Raw genomic sequence first — 16,995 nt, forward strand, 5'->3', positions numbered from 1 at the left:
ACTGTGGTGCAGCAGATGCTTCATACGCATTTTAATTTCCGTTGACTTTGCCGGTATACCGCTACATGCTCCATTCGCCTTGCACTACTTCAGCAGTTGGCCTCTGGCGGGTACAAAGTCCGATAAGGACGTCCAGAATGCTCACTTCAGCTCAACAACCGCAATAAAACTCTTAACCGAATGCACACAAGTGAGCCGAGTGAAAATGTGATTGAAGTTCATCACCTCTGCCTTTTATATTTGTAGTTGTTCATTCCAGCGCGCAATAAAGTGCGCTAGCGTCAGTTTCATACTTTATGGCTGCTTCTAGTAAACTTACCCTTCCTCACTTTTCTCTCTTCCACATCGGTCTTATTACAAATCAAATTGCGAGTTGATGCTGTTTTCACGGGGAGCGCACTTGAAAGCAGTCAGTGTTCTTCAAAAGCAGCTGCCGTTTCGCTTTCGTAGTGAATAAGCACAGAAGCGCAGTGCTACCACCACTGATCCGGAGAAATTTTATAAACTAATATCTGCCACTACTTCTGCATAACATCTTTTAGTACATTGTTAACTTACCAGTGCATTAGGTTTTTGTCTTTTATTTCTGTTATTGATGATTCTCGTTGTTTTATTTTCATGCCGTTGTGGATAGTCATTGTAGAACTTCTATTAACTTTACTGTCTGCTGCTCTGTTAATTCTTCTGTTTCTTTCCATCTATACTTCAATGTTTAATTATGTCGGTTTTGTATTTTTATTCCAAGGATATATATGCTTTTATCTGTTTTTTGTTTGCAGTTTCTTGAAGTTTTGGCTTATTTATTTATTTATTTTGATTACTTGCCTGTACCGCCCCCGCCCCTCTATGTAATAGCCTCAAATTGAGGGCCTTTAGGGGTATTTTGTATATATAAATAAATAAATAAATAGATCACACCAGAATTATGTCTAATACTGCCAGCAAAACGTAATAGCGGTGCTCCTTCTCAGGTGAGCTGGACTATTCGCTGTACGACTACGGCGACGTGGGCGGCATGGCTAGTGGCGTGTTGCGGCGCAAGCGGAACCTGCGGAACAGTCTGGAGGAGCTCCTGAGGAACCGGCGGCTTCACCGGCGCGCGCTGCGCCTCAAGCGGGACGCCAACATGGACGACCTGCTCTTCTTCCTCACCCAGATGGCCAAGCAGGAGCCGTACCCGCTCTTTGCCGAACAAGAGGTGCGCTCGCCACCACTCCCTCCTACTGCTTTTAAGGTTTCTCGCGTGAACGCTTGCATACACGCATGACAACTACTATCATGATTGTTCTTCGTTAAGGGCCGGCACTGAATCTACACTCTATAGTCACATGGTCATTCCAAAATGCCTTGAAGTTGCAAGCAAGACCTTTTTTCCACACAAACGCGTAAGGGAACAGTGAACTTTGCTGAAGCTTTAAGAGGTCCCGTTACACACTATTCCTTTTAAACACTTTAACTGGAGAAAAACTTCCATACTCAGAAACCTCAACGATGACATTTTGTCTGTTTGTTGTCCTTGAAGGTACAGTTCCGATAACAAGACGGCGTACTCTATAATCGAAAGGAACTTCGGCGCAATAGTGCTACGTGCAATGGTACGCGATTCTTAAACCTTATTTATAAACTTTTTAATCATAATAATAAGGCAGAAAAATGTACTGATTTGTCTTTTGTTATAGAATTCTTGCTATCGCTCATTTTATTCCTTAAGCTGACTCCTTGTAGCACGAATGCGCTTGACCAGACGCAAGTAATTCTGCCCTGACGATGCAATGATTAAGAATATCACTGTGACCTTCGATACACGACCGAGTGCATTATTACGGGCCTAAACAACACAAGTCCTGAACGTCCACTCTATGTTAAATTTTGTTTCATGAGGCTGGTAGCTTAATTCGGAGTGCAGGTATCAAGCTTTAGCAGGTATCTCTTAGGAAAAACAAGGATACATCGGTAAAAATGCCTTTCATCGCGTAAAGCACTATCCTATGCCACATATTATTACAGCGCAGTCAGCTGAAGCTCTGTACATCACAAGAGAACATTGTCGTTTTGAGGCCCTAAAGGTTTCAAACTGGCAAGACGCGTGCGCCGACAGCGCTTTACCATCGCGGGATATATTTGATATAGGTGTATTTACACATTCCTTAGAAATCCTCTACGTCTCTTACAACTGCTGTTTTTTTTCATTCAAAATGCAAACTCGCCAGGTGCCTCCCGTGTCTCGCATCACCTTGAATCCCCCTGAGCCGGAGAGCCCCTTGGAACAGTACCTCAATGAGCTGGGAGCTATGAACAACGAAGAGCGCGCTCGAGCACTGGTAGCACTGGCCGCCCTAGCTGACCAGGAACAACTCGTTCCGGTGCCGAGGACAGGACGTCCAACATTCGAGGATGAACAGCCCGAGGCCTTGCCGGATTGGTTCCAGGTACGAGTGTACCCGTCCTGGCGCCACAATGTGCTTTCGTGGGGAAATTTTTTTTCTTCGCACAGTTAAGCCTACAATGTGCCGCTTAGCGTGTTCTGTCGCCCTGACACGCCAAAGTTCAGGCACCCGCAGACTTAACACGAATGACGGAAAGCGCGGCTTGGACTGCCCACAGCGCCCCGAAGCGAAAATCATCGGGTGCGAGATAATGCTGTCGGTACTTTTACGGCGGCTGACGATAGCTTGTGCGCAGCTCTCTCTGACTGCGTTTTCGCCCGTGCCTGACTGCAACGCGCTGCCCGGGGGTGCGAGGGAGCGTCGGCAAGCAAAACGCGGACAAACGGCCCCGTATCGAGCGCGCTGTCTGCGAGAAAAGCGCGCAGGCGAAAAAGCAGTCAAAGCGAGCTCCGCACCATCTATCGTCAGCTGCCGTAAACATACCGACAACATTATCTCGCACCCGATGACTGTCGCTTCGCAGCGCTGGCGGCAGTCCAAGCCACGCTTTCCGTCATTCGTTTTAAATCTGTGGACACCTTGTACTACATCACTGACAACCAGAACCCGTTGAAGAATTCAGAACAGCATGGAAACAAAAAAAAAATATGAAGGCTTCTACAAACACAGAAGGCCAAACACACATCTTTTCTAACGCGTTTCTTTTAATCTATGGATCTCACTGTTGCAAACAGATGTGGCGCCCTCTCACGTGTGTCCCTCTTTGAGCTGTTGGCTTAGAGCACTCAACACGTTGCAAATGTACGCTCAGGGCTTGTCGTGAAGGGTACCTTGACAAACCGGCTCTATTTTTTCGAGCACATTCTTTAAAAAGGTGTGCGGAAGGATTTAAAAGGGTTCCGGGCGTTTTTACGTGATTGTAAACAGCGATGGCACTAGTTTGCCCCGACCCGAGCGCGTTGTTTCGATCCTAACTTGAAAGAATGTTTGGTGCCTTTTTCCGCTTGCATGTTCGTCCGCGTTAACGCCGTCATCGCCCGCAGGTGGCGCGGCGCTCGCACGGCACCTTCTACCCCCAGGACTACCGGTACCTGGTGATGCCTCCGACGCCTCAGAAGCGAAACGTGGGAGCCGACCACTGGGGCCGCGTCCTCAGACAGCGCCGCCGACAGCAGCGGGCGCAGGACCAGACTGACGTCAACAGGCTATACGCGCTCGCAGGACTGATGGCCCAGCCGGACCAGGAGGACCTTTGGCGCGAGCCGTAAAAAGTGACCGAGGACCCAGATCAGCGCCGCCGATGCGAGAATCCGAATCTCTTCCTGTTGAGTTGAAGGTTTATAGTTCCCCACGGTTACCTGATCCTTTTCTCAAGGTAGAGAACGTGTTCTCAAGCTTTCGTTACACCTCACGCACCATATCAATAAAAAGGTGTTTACCAAAGGTGGCTTTTGGGGTATACGCTTGAGGTAGAGGGAGCGCATCGTTCAAGATGATAACAAAGACCGAAAGCTGAAATTTACGCGCATGATGTTTTGCAGAAAATGTTCCGTTGCTTTCGACACATGTCATTCAGTGCTCGCGAATTAGGACTATGTCACTACCAAACGCCTAACTGTGCATGCTAAAATTCGTTATAAGTTGAAGAGAGCATGATCATGTTATAATGTGGTTGTCACCGACAGCTCTGTTTAATGGCGCTGGCAGAAAGAGTAGCCAAAGTAACCGTAGTTCATGCAGTTTTACGTACAGGGTGATTTTTTAAAACATTTACAGATTTTTATTTTAAAAACCGGGAAAGATGCGTCGGCGCGGTCTCTTGACCTGGATTGTACAGCAAGGCTGACATTATGTACAGGGTCGTCTAAAATATGTGCAAACACGGCGAAGCGTTGCCGGGATCCGAGGTGCGTCAGCGCATCCGGCGTGGCAGCGCATAGAAGCTACGCGGCGCAGGCGCAGAGGAGACTGGAGGCGGTGCTTCGTGTCGTCTGCTACAGTGCGGATGAGCACAGTACTTGCTTTGCTAGGAAGCGCACCTAAACGAACGCGCTGTGATTGCGTTGCGGGAAAGCGCACTTAACTCAGTGCAGTGCATTGTTGTTGGTTCCACGCACTACAACTCAGCGGCCTGTGTTCTCAGTGACGCGATCTCGGTTAAATGCCGGCGTTGTTTCATGTTTCTCACTTCTATTGTGGATTGGCTTATGTCGTCAAACGTCCCTACTCTATGTGGAGCCCACAACTACTCAATTGGTGGAACCAAGTTCGATCTCAGCTGCTGCGGCCCAGTTTTGATGGAGGCGAAACGAAAGACGGCGATCTAATGAGCTACATCAGCGCATGGTAAGAATCGCCGGGGGTCAAAATAATCTGAAGCCCTCCACTACGTCGACGCCTCTCATATCATGAATCGGTTTGGGATGTTTGACGACATAAAGCAATCCAAACTAGAAGAGAGAAACATGAAACAACGCCAGCATTTACCCGAGATCACGTCAATGAGTACACAGGCCGCTGAGTTGTGCGTGAAACCAACAATGCACTGCTGTGAGTGAAGTGCGCTTTCCCGCAACGCATTCACAGGGCGTTCGTTTAGGTGCGCTTCCTAGCAAAGCAAGAACGCTGCTCACCCGCACTGTAGCAGACGACACGAAGCACCGCCTCCAGTCTCCTCTTCGCCTGCGCCGCGTAGCTTCGATGCGCGGCCACGCCGGATGCTCTGACGCTCCGCTGAGCCCGGCCACGCTTCGCCGTGTTCGAACCTATTTTGGACGACCCTGTACCTCATTTAGATCAATAACCTGATGACTAAATAACTAAATTTAACTTATAAACGTTTTTATTTATTGATTCCATAGAAAAAGTTTATCCGAAATTGGTGACAGTCAATATCGAAGGTGAGCTGTGTTTTTAAATTTTCTTAATCGCCAATGTGTTTCTATATATGAGACGTCAAAAATATCCATTTGAAAACTCGTTGAGCTGTCTTGGCCATTTTGCATATTTATAAAATGATGTCTCTGGCACTTCTTACGCATCAAATACAGGAACAGATGGTGTATTTGATGATGTAGAAGTTAGCTTGATTTTGGTGGTGATCATCGATTTTCATTCCGATTTCCTCAAGCTCTCTCAAAATTCGTGATTTCCTTTTTCTCCCAGAGTCCTCTATTTATGAGCCGCTTGAGATAAACCTGGATGAGATTTTTTCTGTTTGGATCTGCACCAAACCATGGCCAATCGCCCCCCCCCCCCCCTCCCCCTTGGGTATGTGCTATCGTATTTGAGGCAACAACAACAACGCGCAGTAACGCCATTTCATAAATAGGTGATGCGGGAAAGCCAACACAGCAAGATTTCAAATGCGTAGTTTTGACATCAGATATTTCGAACCACATTGCCGATCGAGAAATAAACAGAACTCATCTTCGGTGTTGACGGCCGTCAATTCTGCAACAAAACTTTGCCCCTGGAAATCAAAATAAAGAAGTTTATTAGTTAATTTCAGGTAATTGATCGTCTAATTATTGATTCATATCAGTTACATAATGCTTCCTTGCTGCACAATCCAGCTCAACAGATCGCACCGACGTATCCCTGATTGTTTTGAAAACGAAAATCTGTAAAGGTTAAAAAAAATCGCCCTGTATATCCCTCGTTCAGGACTTTTCGGAAGTTCAGCTAAAGGAGCATTGCAGTTCATAGTGAAGGAGTTAAAGGAGATCTCATAATATTTCTGCTGATGTGGAGTGCCAGACTCCTCCACAATTTAGCCAATAAAAAAATCTCCAGCCTAAGCATCTAACTACAACGGCTGTAAGAAGACACATAGTAATATTCGGATAAAGCCGACCTCCCTTCTAATAAAAGACAGGTTGTGCTAGGTGGTTCTGTTTTTTTTTTTGTACTACATTGGCATTATAATGAAACGGTGCTGAAAAGTGTACTCTTTCACATTACTCTTTCACTCTTAGGCTCGGAGCCGCCACCAGACTTTGTTATGGTTATCATGATACAAAACGTAGCTCCAAAGCACAAGTTATCAAGAGGAAAAGTTAAAATCGTCAGTGTCGAATAAACGGGGCGCAATTGTTCCTCTACCATCATCTACTGGGTCTAGCGTCAGAGCGACATCAGTTTTGCTTTGGCGAAGGTGACTTGAAGGAAACTAGCTCCAAGTTGAGGTAGTACGATACGACACAGAGGCTTGAAAAGAGGTGTGCACAAAATTTACTGCAGATTTCATTTCAAGCAGTGGCTCCTCTCATTACATCGGCCGTAAAACTTAAGCACGACGTCCATGCCAGGATTTGCAAGTCTTTTGAAGATTAGCACGTTGGAAGTGGGGAGCAGCTGACTGCAATCAGCAGATATTGAACCATTGACCCTGCGATTCATTTCGATAACTTTTAATCAAAGGATTTTTTGTGCATGGCGGCTCCCCCCCCCCCCCCCCCTCCCCTCTATATTTGTTTTGTTGCTTTGCTAGGTCATATGTAGCCTAGTAAAGCACGAAATCACCTTCCTAACCTCCGTATCAGTCTTCAGAACATTGAATACCGGGTTTCGTGCAGGGAGCTTCGTCACACTTGCACGGAATGCTTTCAAAGATTTTTGCAAATGCTGCAATCCCTTATATATTTTATGCACAGTTGAGTGCTTGACGATCTTTGAAATAGTAATTTGGGATAGAAAGTGAAGTATTTTGCTTTTCGGAACTAATATCCAAGATGTATGTAGTTCTCTAGAGCAAGTGGACTCAATGAATGACATTTATTTTCCCAAATCTAACGCCTTGATCTAAACATTGAAAGGTTGCGACGTGACGTGTGGGTACCCGTGCATTACTCCAGTTTCTAGAGCGGCCCCAATGAGTAGTGTAATCGGAGAACTATATCACATTGAAATCCTCGTGCAGGCCGAGCTTTCTGCTAAAATGGCTAGGCCTTAAGCAACAGTATTTTCATAATTTTATTTTAGCAGGGTTTGTTTGTTATTATATCTTGACGATAGTATAACAATTAACGCAGAAGCGTCGGTCATTCTTTTTTATTAATTTAATTCATTTTTTCGTTCTTCAGCCTCTAAAATACATCACTGGTTCGGGCCTCAAACGCTCACTAATTCACCTAAATCTTGAACATACCCATATCGTTTCTTCTATTGCGAAGCGGTAAACATTTTGTTGTTTGCGCTTGCAAATATAATCAAGTTTATTACTAATTTACACTGTGCTGAAGACGTGTTTTTGCTTAAACATCACGACGCTTGGTTTTTGTATCGCCCAAAAAACAGGCAATGCATTTCAGCAGTTCCGACTCTGTAGGCACCTGCGGCGTCGTAATCTCACTGTATGACACAATGAGCGCCAAATCTGTCACAATTTTGTCTCCACGATGCGAATTAGTCATCCATTTTAAGCTGCACAGCATAAAGGTACGTCGCAGAACGACAGTGGCGCCCCCTGTGTTACGACAGAACGGCCAGTGCCGGCAGTAACTGCTTGTTTGCAGTGCCTGGCGATTGGTGAGATGACGGTGGCTCCAGTAGGAGCATCATTTCATATCTGCACACAGGTTCTGACACGCCTAATCTGTCCCAGTGACGTACTTCTTGCTCTTGTCTTGTGGATAAGGATATTTTCGTCTCAATTAAAGAGCGCGTAGTGATGGTTTGTTCAATTTGATGGGGCCAGAATTATTTGATGGTTTTCCGCTGACGCTATCAAAACATTCTGGTGGAGCCCAAGGTTCGGGATGGTAGTTCTTGGACGTTTTGCTCTTTATTCGTCTCTGACAGTGCGCTTCATAAACTGGACACAATTTTTTGTAGGTGTTCGCATTGCTTGACGTTGTACCTTTGATGTTTCCCTGGTCGTACTTTCGTACTTCACCGAGTCAATGCATTCGCGTTGCTCCAGCCGCACGAAGTGCAAGATTCGGAGCAAAAATGAACGCTGAGCTAACAAAGCCATGCGAGAACTTGATGTTAAGCCTATGTTGTCACAAATATGTGTGTCTGATCTGTGGGGCGCCTGCTTTGCAGCATCAGGTTGGAGTCGCAGGATATCGTCACATACATGTGATTGATTTGCGAGTCGCCTACTTTTGTGCATCAGGTTACAGTCGCAGATTGTTTTGCTGCCTCGGTCATCGTGTGATCAACACCGGCGATCAATTGCCTGTTCACTGAATGGAGGCACGGAGCGAGATAAAGTTGTTGTTTTATTCACGGCAAATGAGCCGTCACCCGTCATGTTCGGAACAGGTGGAGTGCATTTAGCTACCCGATATAAAGCACTGGACGCCTTAACTTGGGCACAAACTGTTAAGCGCTGAACAGTTCATGGTTATCGGTGATGATTGTTGGAACAGTTGGAAGCCAGAATTTAAATGAAAGCGCGAATGCGAATCGTGTACGTGATACCAATGTGTAAATGTATAATAAGGGGTGTGCCATGCATTTGATCAAATGTGAATAAATAAGTTTTTGGAAAACCTAAACGTGCTGCTCATTTACGGCAATGCTTAGTACACTCAATTTCGTATAACATTCTCATGTTCTGAATTTTTGAGGGGTGCTCTATAAATAAATTTAAGAGCCTCTCTGAAAGATTCGTGGTATCATTAGAGTCTGGGTGGCGCGTACTTTCGTAAGCATTGGCGTTAGCCTTCTGTTATTTCTCAATGGTGTTAATCCTTTTCTGCAATCCTGCAACACATGCACTCATCGCCATCTAGCCATAACCGGATGTCACAGTTCTTAATAAATGACGGAGGAAAACTGGTACCCTAGTAAAGGAGGGGACCTAGGAGAAACACGTAACCGGAGGAAGAAGTGCTGAGGAAGACGAAAAAATATTGCGCCAGTCATAAAATTCTCCGTCACCAGAGCATTAAAACTCCAACAATTGTCTGGAGGCATGTGACGTCACCAGACGGCACTTAACGTCACTTCCGGCAAAAGCATCAACATCTTCCAGTGCTATCGCATCACCAACACATAATGTAACTGGAGTCGCTGTGAATTTTCTTGTTCTCTCTACACCTCAGCCCCCACATCTTCGCATTGCTACCTTACGCGGGTAGCCTTTTTTGTCTGGTTTTTGCCCGGCTTGGGAATATTCTGGTCCACAACTTAGTGGCCGTGCAATCCTGGAGTCTTCTTCGGACTTATGTGTAAGTCATGCTTAATATAGGGAGGTTTACCCAGGAACCGACATTTGCCTTTTCTTGTCAGTGTGATGCACACAAAAGAAGAACACAGTTCTTTATATAAATTTCACTAGTGCCACTATACTCCTTTTGACTACTTGTTGGCTCAAAGGCCGAAGCAGTAGGTCTTGCTCAGACGTCCGACAGTACGGACGAGGTGAACAGCTCCGCCTGGAAACTCGCTTCTGCCCGACATTTTTCATTGGTAATTCCTTTCGTCAAGCACAATACAGTGTTGCAAACTAATAATAAGCAAGCTAATTAGCGTAGGAATGTGGTATGAATTCTTCATGAGATCTGGAGGCACGTGATTGCAGGTTGTGGGCGCCATGACAATCTGAAACAGAGTGCAACGCCAAAAAAAAAAAAGGAAGCACTAGCAGCATTGTTGAGCAATAGCAAACGCTCGGCTCCACTTTATTAGCAGTGAGAAACAACAGAAAGAAGTGAAACACGCTCGACAAAAACACGGACATTGTGGTGTTCGTACGAGCAAAGGTCGCGTAATATTGTCAAGTGCTAAAACTGACATCATGCACTTTGCGAGCAGAGTCATATTTGCTAGTGGTCATTTTTTAGAACAAATGGGAAATATCTTAGCATTCAGCTGTTTACGACTTGCCGCTACGTTGATGCTCTGGTAGAAGAGAGGTTTTCGGGGTGATAGACTTTCTTTTTTTTGTGGTCAATGAAAACTCTTGTGACAGTTTCCACTTCTAAAGAAAACGATCAGAAAAAAAGTTCCCAACACAGACTAGGAGGACGTCATTAACACGAAATATGAGCACTTTTTATCTATCGGCACCGAACAGTATACAGGAACAGTACCTGATTGTTCCAGATTAGGCGTCACTGTTCATAAATTACTTTTCACAATTCTGTTTTTTTCAGTTTTCTTTACTAAATTCTTGCATCCATTGCCATGAACAGAATCTTGAACTGCTATTCACATCGCTAACTGAGAAAATATACATATATCTCTTTTCAAAAACTATACACAGTATATTTCGTTTGCGTGCAATGCTAAACGTTTCCCAAAGAAGTGACGGACTTAACTTTCGCTCTGTCATTTGCTTGGGCTGTCTAAACTAAGAGCTACAATCACAGATAAAATCTGCGGTGTGGTTGAGTGTGTCTGATCCTTGCTTTCCAGCAACGAACCCACGTAATGGGGAAAATTTGAGCGTGTGATCGTAGTCTTCTGACTATGGCAATGTTTTCACAAGAGCTGCGCTAAGCGTCTATACGGTGAAAGGATGTTTAATGCATGTATTAACATAGGCCTGCGGCAGCGTTCCGCTTAAGCTGTGTACGGCCTCTTTTACTGCAATGCTGAAATTATTCATATGGTATTTACTAGATATCAGTGACTCAGGTTGACTATAACACATTTCGACGCCACATCATGCGTTAAAAATGTTCATGAACCTCTTCCTCTGCTGCCACGGATGTTAAATATGACACATTTTTCAAGAAAGCCAGTAGCTGCTAATTTAAACCACTCTCTGTTGTTTACTGATGAAATGAAAATGTGAAAAAAGCGGCTAATAAAGAAAACAATATTCCTTTTTATTATGCCAAAAACGAGTGTTGAGTTCGCATGCACGCACATTGGATGGTAGCAGTTTTCAATTACTTTTGTTAAAATAGGCTTCCAAATGTTGCGATTCATCGTAAAACAAATATTTGGGCATGTCCTTAACCATTCCACACAGTACATCCTACACGAATCAATAAAGTCGTTATCCTGCTATCTAGCATGATCACAGGACCCTCTTCCGTTTGGTTTCACTTTCCACTGAGGCAATTTCAATTTATTCGCACAATTGGGAACATTATTCTAAAGCCATCTAATATTACGATACCACGACCACGCCTGTCGTCACTTTTCGCCCGTTATTAAAGTAGTGAAATTCCTGACTCTTTGAATTCACCGCTTGCATTTACTGGGATTGACTGCTCAGACCTCAAGCAAAATATGTGCGGTGCATCCAGAAATGTCACAGTAGGCAGCCCGCTGTGTTCAGGGGCAGCACAACAGGCAAAAGATCTCCTATTTGAATGGAGTAGTGAATATGCAGGAGTGCAACGGAAAATGAAAAACATTTTTTTTAATGAGAGCGTGCTGCGATATATGAGAACAATGTATGGGTTCAGACAGGCTCGTGCTTTGTGCTAAGCTTTAAGGAACCTTTTCAGCCTGTAAATGGGAGAAAGGACGCTTGTAGGCGTACCCTCTTACGCATCTCTATTATGCTGCTTAATGAGGGCCTTATTAAAGGGCCACTCCAGGCTAAAATGGTGCGCAGGCTTCGATGGCTGGCAATTTTACGTCCAAAAAGCTTCCGATGACCGCTTACATAGTTAACACTTTTTGCGAAGGCTTATAAGCGCTGAAAGCGTGGTAAAGGCCTTAATAGCGCTGCTATTCTGAATACGATGTAATGTGGCATCCGTGAGTGCCGATATTAAAAGCGAGAAATCGTGATGGTTACACAGCCACTACGTTTAATATGTTGGTAGTTACATTATAACTGGACGGTTGGTTGAGAATAGGGATCAGGAGATGAAAAATCGCCAGCGTGAAATGATGCATTTCTGAAGAGTGCGAAGTGTGCTTCAAAGCACTTCACAATGCCAGGTAAAATAATAGCGCGGTTGCTCTTCCCACCAACTAACTACACCCCACGCGCTGCTGTCTTCTCTGCATGACACCTTATCGCAATGTCATTCACGGATGAGATAAAGGTGAGAGCCGGCTAGTGCCTTGGAATGATGCGATCCTTTTTGCGGAAGCAAAGTGCCAGAGTAGTATTGCATTCACGCATCAACGTGCCCGCATTCACAAAAACAATTTAACAGTTGCTTAGCGCAAGCCTGCTTTTGAAGAATATGCAGGATTTTAAGAGCCGTCATGAAGGGAAAACATCGAATACCCTCGTGACACTAACAAGTGCTGCAGCTTGTGGCGGCCGAAGCCATGATCGGGAAAGCCTGGACTGATCTACTATAGGGGAAGCGTTCAGTACTGTTCCGAAATAAAGAGATGAGAATTGGCTGCCAAGTAATGCTTGCGCATTATGCTAGCATGAACACACGGTGCACGATCCAAAGTGGAACACTAAATGACTACGACTCCAAAGCTTCCCAACGGATACTGAATGTCGCTTTCCTCCCAGACCTTTTGCAGCTGTAAGCCACAGTAAAATCTTATGGCCCTTCGCACAACGTAGTCCTCGGCTTCTCAATATTTTTGGTTTTCAGTCTCTTGCTTTCATCAAAGCTGAGAAAATCCTCAGTGTTGGAGTGAAACGGCAATTTCGTGCTCCAAGCCCTGGAGTGGCCCTGAAATTGCTCCCAGAGCTCCGCCCCGTACGCAGCCAGCATGCATGAATACAGATCGAGCCGTCAAGAAGAGCAGCACTGGTGGAAGAAGAATTATGCACAGTAGTATAGTGTGTGGCGTGAGCTAGATACGGCATATGTTGTGATGCTGCTACAGGCTCTGAAATCGGGTAAGGATGGAGAAGAAAGGAAGCGAGTGCTGTTGTTGTTTTTGCGGTTGTACTCGTTGAACATGCAAGTGGCAAAAAAGCGTACGTTTACGCTGCAGACGCACGCACGCAAACACACGCGATCACACGCACACGCACACACCACACGCACTCAGGCAAGTTCTGACAAAAGTATAGACAACAGAAAACAGGCCTGGAAACAAACAGCGGAACAAGCCATCAACGTGGCGTGAAAATATAGCTGAACAACGGCGTGAGGCGATTGCACCATTTGGAGAACAGGAGAACTTCGCCGCTGCTCCGGCAGAGGGCGCACACTTACTTGTGCGCACCGTCGTCTCTCTCTAGCGAGCATTGCACAGTCCCGTGTTAGGCAGAAGAGACAAACACAACGTCCACCGAGCCAAACACAAACACTCAGTAGAAAGCACGAAAAGCTTGCGAAGCTTATGCGGTGAGCTTTCCCCCTTTCTTTTTTTCTCCTTGACTTCGCGGTGGCAACAGGCTGCTTACACATAGAAAAAAGGCTGGCAAGTTATACTCTCTCTCTCTCGCTTTTGCGCTAGGCAAGCTCTTTTTTTTTCTTTACATATATATAATCGAGTGCCTCTTCGCTTAGCATGCATGCAGGCTTTTTATGGGTTATAGAGTATGAGTATTAGTACGCTCGCTAGAAGTCGGGGTCACGCCCAATGACTTCTGCCAAACAATGTCGCTCGAGACGCTCAAGCCCAAGTTCGCCAGCATGGATGAGGCAACTGGACAACCAACTATTCGAGAATCACCGGCCAACCTCGCCTGCTGCAACGCTGGGTTCTCTAGATTAGTGTTGCTACAAAGCAGCTATACTCTTAGCGAAAAAAAAAACTGTGCTTAAGATCCACCGTTCGCGCACCTGGGAGGCATACAATCCTTATGAATTTCGCACCTTTTGCACGCTTGCTTTTCAAGGAAATAAAACACCAGATTTATGAAAACTAAGCGTCGGGGTGCCTCTGTGTACCCCAGAACGTTTTACAGTACAGCGCGAAACAGCACAGCTGTTTGGAAACTCTTTCCATCAGCGTATTTCGGTGATGAGCGCCACTAAATATCGTGTTTTACGTTACCAATGACATGCATTGATACTGGGCACGTTAAAGACAGAAGCAAAATCTTGCCTCTATTGTCTCTCACCGAGGAACGGGAATAAGACCATGGCTTACTCAGAAAAGATTTCTGATGATTAACATTGGCTTGGGCTTACTAGCTTTCTGTAATCCGCCAGCTTAGTTTTCAGTGCAGTTTTAAATCAGACTACCTCCTCGTATGAGTGTTTACCGCGCAAAAATTTTCTGAATCCTGTGCTCGCACTGTTTTCGTACCTATAGACAGCAAAACAGAGCCTTCGCATTTGTTCATTTTGATGTACTGCAGTTTTGATTGATCGTTTTCGAGCCGGGCTTGACACTCGAATCTTGTCTTTCCTTTTTTATGGCTCATTGTACTACAAACAACGCAACGCCAGTAGAGGGTCAACAGTGCATGCACTAACATAAAGTGGCTGCGCAGAGCACCCAGTTATCAATGGATTTTTTTTATAGCCTTCAGCTGTTCGGTTGGTTAGACCAGTGAATTTTTTAAAAACAATTTACAGTACATCCAAAGTCGGACAAGAACGGTGTTTCACTGCGTCGCATATAGCAGAGTGAAACTTCTTCCCATAAGTGCTGAGAATGTGGAAAGAACATTTATAGTGGCGCTCTTAAATGTGTAAAGTTGTTCGGTGGTTGGTAAAAAATACCCGCCAAGATGAAATCACTAATATGTGGTGAATATCAGTTAAAGCGTCACTTCTACGAATTGTCTGTTTTTCATTTCGCAGAAAATGTCGACTACAATCATAACACGTGGTGAAAGCTAAAGTTTATCATTTAGGCATTATTAACCGTAAATCATATGAATGCTATAGTAGATGTCAAACTAAACGCGTCAAGATGAACTTCCTGTGCTTGCCATCGTTGCAAAGTCGTGGCATCTTTGGCCACTTTCGATGACTAGAAGCTCGACTACGCGTACTTTATCAGTAACGATAAAGTATCAGTAACGATCAGTATCTATCGAACACCTCGTGGAAGTGTTTTATGTTCACCATCGGTTTGACGTTTCACGCATTTCACGTCGCTTTCTTAGCCTCGCGGTAAAGTATGAAGAGAGCAAACTAAAGTTCAAACCTTATCTTCCACCCCATATCAATGGAGCAAAATCTGTGCCCTGCTGGGTGACTAGAATAAGCTGAAAAAACTTGCACGAACTGGTCGGCACTAAGCTTCTACAAACGATGCGCTGCAGTAGAACAGAATTCACTACTGCACTGACGCACATGGTCAAAAATAAAAACGAATAGATGAAAGTATCGCTCAAGCGAAAGCTTCGGTTTCACAGCTCTTGCGATCCAGCGTTGCGGCTTCCATCTCGCGCCCCTTTGACTGCTTCGGTGCCTTGACATCGGTGTCTGGTGTTCTCGCCGGCAGTCTCGCCTTTCCTCGTCGCATTCGAGGTCGTACGTGGCCCAGCTGCGCCGACGTCTCTCCTGTTCTGGCCTTTTCGTCGAGATCCTCGCCAGCACGCACAGGTTTGAGCTTTCTCCTCTGTGGTCTTACACCCGCCGACGCGCGCGGACAGAAGCGCACAGCCGCCCGCCGACTAGAAGGGCACAAGCATGTTCAGCGGTCCGCTTTGAACCGAGCAGCGTGTCATTTCAGCCGCTGCGTCACATTGGCGAGCGCGACGGAAAATGCTTGGAGGGCACTGAACGGGTACTGGAAATCCAGCGTGTAGGCGTTGCCGTCGATGCGGCCGAACTGCATCACCTGCGCAAGGAGAGCCGAAAGCGAGGATATTAGTGCCCAAGCAACGAGGGAAACTAAAGAGCCCGTAAGCCAATATTTATTGGCGTGCTGTTCTTACAGAGGTACCGTCTTTGCCACAAGTAACCAGGCTGCCCGGTTTGCTTCTAAGTTGTATAGCAAGACAGGTAGCGCAGCCATCAAGCTATAAATCACTGTTAGGTAAGAACCCTTTTTCTCACCTTCAAATAACTTTTCTTCTTTAGGGAAGCCGTAGGGGCTCCACTATATGAGGGAGAAGCAAACCATGCGGCCTGGTTACTTTTGGCAAAGACTACATACACAACAATGAAAACAGCGCAAACTTCACGAAGGACGCAGAAAGGGAAGACGACACACAGGCGCTGAACTAACAACTGAAGTTTTATTGCTCCGACACCTCGGTAAATACACTGAAAGCATCGAAACATAGCCCTTCTGAATAAGGAATTTCCATTCCATTCGACAGCTCAGCGATCATGATTTCCTGACCTTTTTCTGCGTCGGTTGTTTATCATTCATATCTCGTTCTTCTTATTTTGCTGCTGCTGATAGGAAGAAAGGAAATGAAAGTGCACGGGCCTGCCTACTGGCTCAAGCCGAGCCACGCTCACTGCCGTGTGTTGAAAATAGGAGAGTTAAACGATAGGAGAGCAAAGATAGAAAGAAAAGGCGCGCGCTATTATGCCCCGGGCAGATCCCGGAGGCAGTGCAATACCGGGCCGACCCGCGCCAGAGTGCTTCAAGCACTCCGCCATATTCCAAAAATAAGTTTAATATCTGGGGCCCAAGGACCCGCAGCAGATAATAAATCATGTATCAGATATCAGGTATCAGATGGTGGTTACAGGTATCAGGTGGTGGTTACAATACACCAAACCGCGAGGCGACACCTCCTCTCCCTCTATCCCACCGGAGCGCATCTGGTGGAGCGAGCGGCGAAGCCAGCGCCGTCGACGGCGGCGCCTTTTGTTGAGGCGCGGCTGCGGTGTGGCTAGGCAACGGCGGC

General features: G+C 45.7%; 2 protein-coding genes across 4 annotated transcripts in view; one reads left to right on the plus strand and one right to left on the minus strand.

The window, feature by feature from the left end:
* LOC144099171 (uncharacterized) overlaps window positions 1-8,887 on the plus strand; it is a 49,235-nt gene extending 40,348 nt beyond the window's left edge. For 2 of the 3 annotated variants that reach the window (XM_077632300.1, XM_077632298.1), the window contains exons 5-8: window positions 972-1,198; window positions 2,211-2,429; window positions 3,431-4,260; window positions 5,083-8,887. In XM_077632300.1, the coding sequence (XP_077488426.1) occupies window positions 972-1,198; window positions 2,211-2,429; window positions 3,431-3,655 (671 nt within the window). In that variant the 3' untranslated portion in view covers window positions 3,656-4,260; window positions 5,083-8,887. Of the gene's footprint in view, window positions 1-971; window positions 1,199-2,210; window positions 2,430-3,430; window positions 4,279-5,082 lie in introns of all 3 variants that reach the window. The other variant, XM_077632299.1, reaches the window with a different exon arrangement.
* A 1,093-nt stretch (window positions 8,888-9,980) lies between these two features.
* The window catches only part of Tusp (WD40 superfamily protein Tusp), a 222,136-nt gene continuing 215,121 nt past the window's right edge, over window positions 9,981-16,995 (minus strand). The window contains exon 14 of the mRNA XM_077632302.1: window positions 9,981-15,971. The gene's annotated coding sequence lies outside the window, so the exon portion shown is untranslated. The remainder of the gene's footprint in view (window positions 15,972-16,995) is intronic.

Source organism: Amblyomma americanum, chromosome 7 (assembly GCF_052857255.1).
Source record: "Amblyomma americanum isolate KBUSLIRL-KWMA chromosome 7, ASM5285725v1, whole genome shotgun sequence".
Classification (NCBI taxonomy): Eukaryota; Metazoa; Arthropoda; class Arachnida; order Ixodida; family Ixodidae; genus Amblyomma; species Amblyomma americanum.